The 12,395-nt window shown below is 30.4% G+C and overlaps 1 protein-coding gene across 2 annotated transcripts in view; it reads right to left on the bottom strand.

Annotated features, from left to right (window-relative positions):
* LOC123298335 (netrin-B) overlaps positions 1-12,395 on the bottom strand; it is a 267,661-nt gene that overhangs the window by 19,927 nt on the left and 235,339 nt on the right. Inside the window, exons 4-5 of one of the 2 annotated variants that reach the window (XM_044880312.1) lie at positions 3,586-3,735; positions 3,446-3,514 (exon numbers count right to left, since the gene is read on the bottom strand). In XM_044880312.1, coding sequence (XP_044736247.1) covers positions 3,446-3,514; positions 3,586-3,735 — 219 coding nt within the window. Of the gene's footprint in view, positions 1-3,441; positions 3,515-3,585; positions 3,736-12,395 lie in introns of both variants that reach the window. The other variant, XM_044880311.1, reaches the window with a different exon arrangement.

The raw sequence follows: 12,395 nt of genomic DNA, 5'->3' as shown, positions 1-12,395 counted from the left end.
TTTTAATTAATTTGCCTGTGTTTTACGTTCATTATGCATCGTATCGAATCTCTATTTTAATACTTCATGTATACATATAAAAGTTTGTTTAATAACTAATAAGAATCTATATTGATTTATGACGTAATTGTAAATATACTTGATTTTTCAATCAATATATAATTATAATAAACACGAGAAAACTATTCACACTCTTAAAAATTATATATTATTATAACATTAATTATTTACAAGTTGAAAAATATCAACAAGTTTTATTTATAAATATCTTCTTACAAAGATGTTTCGTTTCATATTATATAAGAGAAGTAAATAGGTGTTTATAAACAAAGTCTGATAGAACAATTTTGAAGAAATTAACACATTTTTTAAACAAAATACTACTTGACTACCAATATGTTGTGATAATAATGTGCATGTTTAATTAATAACGGTGCAAATAGTCCAGTTCGAATGACAGTGGCTAATAAACATGAGGTAGAGGATCAGGATTCAGGTGTCCTAAATAGCAACATAATTTGTCCAATGTGTGTTATAATATAAGATATATTTTCTGGGTTAAGGACTATTCCGATAGTTTTTTTTCTGCGCCTATCTCATTCATCAACATCTACAAAGAAATTTTCATTTTAGTTTTTCCCAAATATCTGTGTATTAGGGTGAGAAATGCAAGGCGTTTGGTTCAATGCTAGTATGGTATAGAGACAGATACTATAATATATACGTTAGCATAAGTAATATAACACTACTTAATAGGGCTAACCACCATAAGTATTATGGTTATCAGCCAGCCAATATGGGCCTGACGCCTATACTGTATTGCCACGTCCGCGAATGTTATTATTCCTTCAATACAGTACACAGTATGGTGTTCACACCGATAATGATATTCACAAAAAATTTCTTGCCGTATAGATACAGTATACAGATGTTTGCGATCCGTAAGTTGAATCCGTAAGGATGCATACATCGAAAGTTTTAGCTTAAATATGAACGGAATGTCGCTGTTAAAGATGTACTAAAGTGACCTGAATCTCTTCAAAGTGTTACTTCGTTTGGAGTGCAACTCAGTTTGACCTCGATCCTCGAATCATAAACTTATGTATTAAATTCGACAGTAATGTCTTTTCTTTGGCGTTCATGGAATAAAACAGCGGACTCTTTGCGTAGGGCATACGACAGGCAAAAATGTGTATAAACACAGGTAGGCCATTCGCTTGCGCTCGCTTCAAACTTGCTGGAGCATAGCTGAGGAGGGTTGTGGGACTTGAAATACTCCACCACCATGGGGATCTTTGATAATCCCTCTTGTAGGGCCTGTATGAAGCACGATGCCTGTATTCTGAAAAATTGAACAGTTCAAAGAGTTGTATTAGGTGATCACTGTGCTTCATCTTGAAAGCGATTACTAAGGTAATTTGAGCCTAACTTCAACTGGAAACCCTGTTTGGAATCGGAAATGAATCGAGCAATTAATTTTAGATAATCTATATACATATTATCTAAATATCAATGTCTTTCAGATGTCAATCGATATAAGATTAGAAATAATAGATTTATTCAAAAAGTCTAGATTTGTGATTCATATTATCCGAAAGGATTGGCTTTTAGAGTTATCATAAAAAGATTAAATGATTATAATTCGCTTCATTATTTTCATTTCAATGTATTTTAGATATTTGGCTGATATTACTAATGATAGATATATTGTGTTATTAAACACAATGACCTAAATACGAAAACTTTCAACTATAATGATTTTAAATCCGTTATTAGCTATGACATTAAAAATGACTTTAACTGTAGGTATATTTGACATAAATACTGGCAAACTACTAGACCAAGAGCCAGTGACCAATTTTAAGTGATCATTTCAAAAGTCACGAAACTTTTCATAGTAAAACCTCAATACCTACAGATACTGAAAAGCCACTTTTGGCAGCCATGTGTGGCCGGGGTGGACTACCCTAAATCTTTAATAAAAGGGTGAGAAATAAGGCTTATTTTTGTTAAAATATATAAGTCATAAAATTTTTGAAAATTACTTTAAATTATATTTTTACTTCATACAATTTTTGCCAGAACATTTTCATCCCTCCTAATTGTTGACAGAACGCTATTAATACTTATTTTAAAAAAATCCAATTTTGTCATTTATCAGTCTTGAAATTTTAACAGAATAAATAAAATATATTAATAATTCATAATATCTAATGCCAGAACGAAATTCCATTACCAACAGTCTGCCATATTATATCTATTTATAGTTATGAGGGCAGTAATGTATTCAATAAAAGTTTGTTTATTTGGAAATTTTTCGATTGAATTTTATGTGATTGGAAATTTAATGGTTTGATCTAGAGCGCAAGATGTGGATAAGTCCTTAAGATATTCCAATTCCCAATAAAAATAATGACTTTAGTGAAATTCAAATTTTCCAAATTCACGAAATGTAAATATCGTAATAATTGCTACGAAGTTATTTATTATATCGTATTCTTATTATTGTATTCCCCGTATTCCGCCGTAACCCTCAATTATAAAAATTATTCTTCTCAAATTCGAGACTGCACAGTTAGTTCCTACCTTAGTTACCTATAATAAATAATTTAAGAGAATTGGAAATTGTTACCATGCATATATGATACCTTAACTTTCTATACTCCAGTAAACGAGCGCCGATTTCGATAAAAGTTTGAGATTTTTCTTTGTTTACCCTGTAGATCAAAAGTTGTATGGTGCCAAGTTGTGCATTTGCACAGAGGGTGGTAGCCATTCCTTCTAGGGGGTGGAAAAATATATGTTGAAAATGAAAACGGGAATCGATATAGAGTAATGAATTCAATACTCCGAATAATCGCCAATTACTCGGAATGCGTTGACTTTTCGAAATATTGATTCCGTTGTCACTTTCAAATAATATTTTTCATTTTCAACCTCCTAGAAGGGGTGGTTACAATCCCCTGGAAAATTCATCACTAATCACCATTTACCTTTTGTTTTTTAGGATCTTATCCGCTTATCGTAAATTTTTAAGTCAATCGGAGCTAAAGGATAAAAATTTGGAGGTTTAATCCTTGTTTACTGGAATACTTAAAGTTCTACATTATGTAAGATCTTCATCTTGGTGGAAGGTGGAACTAAATATTAAATTGTTGAGAATATATTAAAATACAAAGACGTCTGGTTGCAGATATTTTGTACAGTCATAAAAAAGTAGGTATGTACAATAAGAATTTAATGACATTTAAATGAATTCGTGGATAATTATTACTAGAACGAATAGAAACATTGACTTTTGAAGCTAATTGTATAGAAATATTATAATTAACAATTCATGTGTGTTTGTTTTAATGTGAGAATGTATTTAAACGTATTTACATAATTTGTGTTTGTGTTTGTATGCTGGTAGTATAGTTAGTAGTATGTGTAGTCACTTACTTACCCCGGGCGCCAGCCCCCGCGCCCCCTTCACCATTTGAAGTTGCTTGAATTTGTACAGCTTGTGGAATTTCTATAAAAAAAAAAACAAAAACAATGTATAAATATATATGGGAAAAAAATAAATAGTTTTTTTGAACTTACTTATGCACGGTGCAATATGGGATCGACTTTGTTGATAACCTTTGGCACAACGATTGCATGTTAAACCAGTAACACCATCTTTACATGGACATTGACCGGTTGCTTGATGACACGTTTTTCCCGATGCTCCAATTGGATGACAATCACATGCTGTAAATAAAGAAAAAAAAAAATGTATTTTATTGAATGTTTTACATAAGAAATTAATCAATCGATGCAATATCTCTTAGCCTTATTGAAGGCGCACTTTTAAGGTGACTACTAGCAAACGAGTACGCATTTATACATTTTAATTACAAAAATTCAAGTCAATAATGCTTTCATTACTTAAATTATGATTGTAATGCAAATTATTATTTATGATTGTAAGGCAGTGACTTTATAAAAGTCCACTAGATTCATTGAATATTTTTTTGGTTTCCATTCCCTGATCAATCTCCTAGTAAAACCTTCCTAATTGATTTCATCTGCTGACTCATCTAGCTGTTCTGATCTATGGATTCAATTTAAAATTTTCTACTTCAATATTTTGATACTTTTTTAACCACCGAACCAAAAAAAAGTTCTAATCAAATTTTTGTGTTATAAGTTTGACCGCTATGTGTGTGTGTGTGTGTGTTTGTCTGTCTGCCTGTCTGCCTGTCTGTGGTATCGTAGCGACTAAACAGATGAACCGATTTTGATTTTATTGTTTCGTTTGAAATATAGTTTAATGGAGAGTGTTATTAGCTATGTTTCCAGTGCGAGTTTAGGGTTCCATACCCGAAAAATTTATCGGGGTTTTTTAAATTTTGTAAATTTCACTTGTTTACTACTTGGTTTTCCTCTAACCATGAATAATCTCAATTTATGTAACTTTTTGATATACGCATAATTAAAACACATTGATTGTAAAGCCTTCAGTACAGTCAATTATATATTGTAAAGTACATTTTGGCTGATTTATGTGGATTCAACTTCTCGAAACTTTCTGTACATTATATAACTATAAAACGCAACTTAATTTTAAAAATAAACATTTTTCAAAAGTTGATTAAAACGAAAATAATATTTTTGTTGATAAATAAAACAGAGTGAATTTATAATATTTGTCTAATAAAATAATTGTTGATTAAAATAAGAATAAAAATTGTAAGGAAAGGAATATAATATAATAAAGATTTTAATATTATATTATAGTAAGTAAATATTATATATGTATACACATATACTGCACAGCATCTCAATCTCCTGACGATGATCTTCTTCAGAGTTTGTTGTTGCAGCAAGCATCAGTGGTACAGTCATCAACATTTTAAACAAACCAGAAACACAAGAGATATATTTTGTATACTTACTACATTACCTAACATCCATCCATATAGATAGGGTTCGATCAGTCATCATCCAAGATAAAATATTCAAATGGAATTGTTTAATGCGATACTGTTCGTATTGGATCATTTTTTATGAAAGTATATTTTAAACTTTTTTTTAATTTCACAAATACAATTTTTTCTTCCAAAGTTTTTTTTTTTTTTATATTCTACAAGATGAATCGGTGTACTTCGTTTCACGTACAATTCATTTAAGTGTAATTATTGACCAACGATTATTAAACTTAATTAACCTGCAGGTCCAATTCATTAATAACTATACTATGCTTTGCCTGCATGCTAAGTCCGTTAAACCCGCCCCAAATTTTACTACTATCTCTTGGACAGGTTTTTGACCTTCGGCAGTGGAACTCGATGCGCTCGCATATAGTTCTAATAAATACCTACTCACAATACCTGAATAATAATAAATAATACCTCAATACTATTCAAATACCTGTTCACAATTGTAGATAAATATGGTGGGAGCGCATATACATACATATTACATAGGAAGACGTAATGTAATGCGTGATTTTTATGCGTTTCCACCATTTATTGCATTAAATTTTTTTTGACAATAATTAACACAACAAAAGAATAAATAGCGAAATTATTCCATCCGTTCACGCGTGATTCGATTACCTGAAAAAGTACGAGCTAGCTTTTATATATATAGATATAACTGTACTGTCTGACATTCTTTGAAGAGTTTGTTCTAAAAACTGAACTCTGCTTTATAAATCTATCGATTGTCCTATTTCTCAACACAAATGAATGAAAAATTAATGTTATATACATTCTTATGTATACAACATGCCCCACCCTTTGATGAGAAATATTTTTTATGAAAAGGAAGATACAGAAAAATTTTTCGAGCAAAATTTTTGATTTTGTATTTTCTTTGACTTTCAGAGTCATTTAAAACACCACTTTAAATTTGCGTGTTGTTACTTATAAAAAACTTTGGTTTGAAACATTTATTGCGAAATTTGAATAGTTTTGGAAGAATTAGGATAATTATTAAAGAAAATTTGCAGTCGATTGACCGTCTTTAACTCGAGATAAGTTTTTTAATTCTAGAAAAAAACCAGAGAAAGAATTACTCAAAATTAATGAATTTTATTGCTGAACAGAAACGACCATATTTAGAGTATAGGTAGTAGAAGAGAAAAGAGAAACTTTGTTAAGAGAATGAACTTTATTTTTTTGAAAATATCTCCGCATTGTATATACATTTGAGTTAAAGTAACGCATTAATTTTGACTATGTATGTTTAATACAGTTATGCATGCTTATTATATAGCCCAAAACTTTTTGTAATTAGTGTAGTCCAAAACATATTGTACGCGGAGACAACAGCCTTAGTGGGGATTCTTGAAAAAGAAAATTAATATCCAAAATTTTTTATCTATTTTATTCCAAAAACATTTCTTTCAAGTCTTCAACTTTTTTTCCAATTTTGTCGACAAATTGTAAAAAATAGCTGGGAGGACAGTGAGTTTTACATGCTTTGAAAGGGGAAATCCCGAATTTTTCAGTTGATTATCTCACGATCTAAACCAAAAATTCAGCAACTTCGGAATCTCAACATTATTCTGAGTTTGTAAACAAAAAATGGGCTAAATCTGTTCAGTCGACAAGTGCGTTGTAGCTGGAAATACCTTCAGAACGTATCCTTAGATTCATGACTGATCGGCCCCGTACTATAACAACATCCATGTACATATGATTAAAGTATGGAAGGAAGATACAAATAGGTACCACAATAATATATCTTTAGGAAACGAACGGAAGGCAAATAAGTACCCACTTCACTTTAAAATATTCCGTAGAAATCATTGATGCAATAACTAACAACATTATATTTAGTTGAGCGCGTTAAGTGATCAGTTTCTCTACAACTCAGTCTACAACTACATCAAATGTATTGTTATCTTTGTTTGATGCACATATGGTTACCTTAGAATCATTATAGGTATTAGAAGATGGAAGATAATAAAAAAAAACTACATATAACGTGGGCGCTAGGTGGATTTCAGAATGCAATGCATCCGTGAGCAGAATTTTCATCCCAGGTTTCAGGTTGTTTTATTCGCAACGACCTATGACAATTTAATCTTGCTTGGAAGGTAATCTGCCTTAACAATATAAATTCAACAATAATTTTCTCAATCTAAATAGTTCAACATTTCGGCTTAGGCACCATGATAGGAATATTATTAATTGAATTGAGTGTTAATTTGTGTAAAATTATTCCAAATAAGTGAAATTTACTAAATTTAAAACAATCTTGACAAATTTTTCGTGTGTGGAACCTTAAACTCGCACTTGAAACATAGCGAAGAACACTATCCATTATATTACCTTTCAAACGAAATAAAAAAATCAAAATCTTTTCATCCGCTTAGGCGCTGCGATGCCACAGACAGACACACACACACATAGCGGCCAAGCTTATAACAACCCCTTTTTTTGGTTCGGGGGTTAAAAAAAAAGATAGTAAAAAAAGTATCTCCCTCCGAACCCAAAGCTGATTTTGATATATAGCTTCTTTAGGCATATAATATGGAATACGGCGTGTTAAGGTCGCAATCGAAAAAAATAACAGTTTTCCAAAATGAAAGAGATATTTTCAAAAAATATTAATTTTCGCTTTTAAATTTGTAAAGAATAAAAAAAATGCGTCAAATAATGCATGGATGATCAAATTTAGCCAATAGTTGACTCTAAAAATTATACAACTCTATTTCTATTTGAAATGGAAATAAAAATAATCACATGAGCAATTTTCTCGACTTCTTGAAGTTTTCTCGTAGCTCAATTCAAACCACTTTGGAACCCTAAAAACTTGCTTACCGATGTGCGTAAGCTGGTTCAAATGTGTTAAATCCATAGAAGCCGTAATCAATGTTTGAAATTTAATATTCATATATCGCAACTTAAACTGCAAATTCATTTCACTGTGTGAAAAAAATAAATCAAAAAATTACGTAGTTTGATTTAATTGCTATCTATCGCCTGACATAGCTCATCGTAGCTTTTAAAATAAGTCCCTCTTTATGACCGGGCCCCCTGGTTTACGGGCGCTCCCCAAGAACTTGAAAGTCAATTCAAGGTACATTGCCACCAAAGGAAACACTTTACTTTCACGATTCAATAAGGAAATAAATTTTCGCTTCTATTTTATTTCATACTCAATCTCAACTAGAACCTACTCTAATGTATGCATACATGTACAATTTTACAATATAAACTTGGAAGAAGAATTTTATATTTTTAATTCAAATATTTGTTAATAATAATAATAATAATAATAAAAAAAAGTAACCACTTACTAAAATAACAAATAAAATTTTTTTTCAAAAATATTATTGTGAATCTTATAAAAATAGATTGAAATTGAGTGGATACTTACAATAAATAGCATTTGACTTTTTAATAAAATACTATTGTTATGATATATTTCACAAAAAGGTTATGTAAACTTTTGATTTTTCAAGGACGTAGGTTTCATAAAATGATTTTATGTTGTTGAAATTGAAATCTATAATGGAATATATTATTTATATGTTATATGTATAATAAATTTATAGGTCTACTAGCGGCCCCGACGGACATTGTCCCGTAAAAACGTAACTCCAATTCATGAATACCTATACTACGTTTAGCCTGTCCGCTAAACCCATCCCGCTAAACCCCAATTTAACTCCTATTTATTGGAGTGGCCTGACCTTCGACCTTTGGCCTGACCTTTGATAGTAGAGCTCGCTGCGCTCGCATATGGCTCTAATAAATGCCTATTGACAATACCTGAATACTATTAAAAATACATAGTACACATAGTATACATAATGTGATATGATTTATATGCGCTCCCGCCATTTAATGAAATTTCATTTTTTTGGTACGGAGCCCTCAAAAACAGTTGTACTGGACCAAATTGTAAATCTAAACCATCCTCGAATCCCCTTGAACTCACACAAAAAATTTCATCAAAATCGGTCCAGCCGTCTAGGAGGAGTTCAGTCACATACACACGAACACAAGAAATATATATATTAAGATAATATAATAATGATTTTAAATAAAAGACCTATTTCCTCATACTCATATAGTCAAAATTCTTGTTTTTCTTTTTATACCATGCATATATGTAATATACAAGGCATACTCAAATATTTAAATATTTTTATTTTCAACAGTATTAATTCTTAAAACACCTAATATGGGTAAAAAAGATCACATCAATAAATTGATCCATATTTATCCATATTATCCATATTATTAACGTGGTGCGCCTTCAATACTTTCAGAAGAATTTCACAGTGAAGTTCACTACTGGAAGAATTTTCTCAGAACTATAAATTTAATGTGGGCAAGTACGACAGCCATTTGCGAATGGCACCAGATTTTTATACCATGCATATATGTAATATGCAAGGTGTACTAAATTTAGTCCCAAGTTTGTAACACTTAAAAATATTGATGCTATGAACAAAATTTGGGTATAGGTGTTCATAAAATCACCTAATTATTCCATTTTCGGTTGTCTGTCCGTCTGTCCGTTTGTCTGCCAACACGATAACTCAAAAACGAACAAAGCTATCAAGCTAAAATTTTTACAGCGTACTCAGGACGAAAAGAGTGAACTGTAAATATAGACCGTGAACTTACAATAAAGAGAAATTTCTATTTTTATTCTTGTCTGCCTCTATTAATGATAAAAATACATGGGGACAGAATAGTTTGCAAATGTCGAAAAGGTTTAAAAGTAAATTTATTTTTTACAATTTATATCCATTTTTCAACCCTTTTTGCTTCCTACCATGACACTCGAATCACAGTTAGAACTTTCTTTGTTACCAAAATTTTATTCTGAAAAGTCTGAACAAAAAGAATCACGGACTTCTCGTTTCGTTATGGGCTCACGGTGTTTGACAAAGAATGGTATGAAAATAAATAAGACATCATAATTTTGATTTATGAACGTATTGGACGTGTCATTTATATTATAGATTTACTTATAAAATTATAGAAATATGACAAGAAATTTACAATATAAATAAAGTAAATAAATTAAAAATAAAAACATCAAGGTAAGAAGGTAAAGTAAGTAGATAAATAAGAAAAAAAGATTTTATATGTGTACTTAGATAGATATATATATATATATATATATATATATATATATATATATATATATATATATATATATATATATATATATGATACACAAATAAAAATTGTTTAAATACAAGTGTGATACACGTTATGAAGGTGCTGTACTCATTATTCCAAAAGTATTTAATCATTTACCCGTATTTTAACGTGGAGCGAAAAGGACTAATCTTATATGAAATTGGACCTCGATCAAATTTGTTCATATTATGAGATTTTGTAGATCTTGGCATTCTGATTACAAGGCTCAATGAGCACGATAGTCTAAATGCAAACGTTTCAGAGCTATGGGCATTGGAAACTCAATAATCACTGTCTAAAGATATAAGCGTTTTACTAAACAAAATCTATAAGCAAGACACTTTTTTCAAGAAAATAAAAAATAACTTTTTATATGTAAGTCACGTGATCTCCCTACAGAGCAGACGTGCAAAAATGAAACATCATGTTGATCATCTGTAACCCGATGGATTAAAAAATTTGTTGATAGTAGGCATTTGAAAAACTAAACTTTTCCTTAGGGCTAACTATATCTAAGTTTTTGGAAGTTAGTAGGTACAATGCAAATTTTATGTTATTTCATAATAAATATCCTTATCAAACCAAAAATCATGTACTCACATATTTGGTTGACAACTTAATCAGAAGTATGCCTTTTTTAAACTAATACTACAATTATTCCATACAGTACAAACTTAAATTAGCTATAAAATTAAATTTTTTTTACAAGCATTTGACTTCGAAAATACCATAAATTTTTAGAAAATGAAAAAGTAAGCACTTCATTTATAGTGTACCAAGGATACGAAAGTAATAAATTCCTACCAGGTGTCCCACGACACCACTCGATCTTTTTTTAAATTTTCTTAATTCCCCTAGTTCACGTTTCATCTCTCTTATTCACCAATCATTGATCCATTTTCCAGCAAACTTGTTGGGTATCTTTTCTTTTTTGTATTATGTATAAGTAAATAACACTAAAATTACTTCGCTCCTAAATCTGCCGCTATAGGCACGGGGTCGTCTTAAGCCAATTTTCAGTTTGATACCGCTAAAGAATGGGGCATTTTATATTCAGATTATGACGTTGGATGGATAATCAATGATTCTTAATAGACAAACAGTCTCTTAAGTTGAATTAATTCGACTACTGAGCCCTAAAACATATACACACAGCCTAATACACACACGCAATAAATGTTTGTATTAGTACTGCAAATAAGCGATAAATTTAGAGATTATAGAGAAGATAATGAAATAACAACATAGATAATAAACGAAAGTAAAACATTTATCACAAATAATAAGAATAAAAAAATAATTGTGTGAACGCCACACGATCTCTATATATAAATACAGCACACCAATTTAAAATATATAAAAATCAAGATTTTATAAATAAAGTTTTGTTTTTAGAAACGCATTTTTAACTTAATTGGGAAACAATATATTTTGGCTTCGAGTAAGCTTAAATGCATAGCCAATGTAGCACCCATAGCAACTGTTTTAGTAAAAGATCTGGCTGGTTTAACAAGATATTTTTGTACATTCATACTGCTTGCATTAGTGTATACAGAGTGGGTCATTTTAATCTATAATGGCTTAGTTCGTTTTGTAGTTAACCAATCAAAAAATTGCTCAAAAAAAGTTGTAGAATTTGATGGGGGACATCACATTCTAACATCAAATAAATTAAAAAGTTGAGCCTCATAAAAATATTATGCTTTTTCATCTAAACAATTTTTTTCGAAAAACGTCATGAAATGCGACTTAAAAATATTTCATTATTGCATTTAGTCGAAAGAAAAAACGCTAACCATGGAAAAATGATCTAAGAAAAAGTTGTCAAAGGCAATAGAGGATATCCGCCTGTGTTCATGACTTTGACCTACAAGTATCCATAAATTTTAAGCGTATTAGAATTTTCATTGTTACCAAAATAAGATTTATTCTGAAAAGGATGGGCAAAAAGAATCCTGGACTTCTCGTTTCGTTATGGGCTCACGGTCTTTGACAAGGAATAGTATCCATAAATTTCGATTAAATGCAACCAACAGTGACATATTTTAAAGTCGCCATTACTCCAGAAGCTAATGTTTTTCGAAAAAATGTTTTAAACAACAACTATTAGTTTTTTATGAGGATCAATTTTGTAATTTAACGTGTTATTCTATCTCTTACCATTTAGAATTTAACTTGGCTATTAAAGCAACCCGAAGAACTAGGTCCAATCTGATGTCAGAACATGATGCTCCTCATCGAACTCTACAATTT

The sequence above is a fragment of the Chrysoperla carnea genome, chromosome 4, assembly GCF_905475395.1.
Source record: "Chrysoperla carnea chromosome 4, inChrCarn1.1, whole genome shotgun sequence".
Classification (NCBI taxonomy): Eukaryota; Metazoa; Arthropoda; class Insecta; order Neuroptera; family Chrysopidae; genus Chrysoperla; species Chrysoperla carnea.
This window is presented reverse-complemented; position numbering and strand designations above follow the sequence as displayed.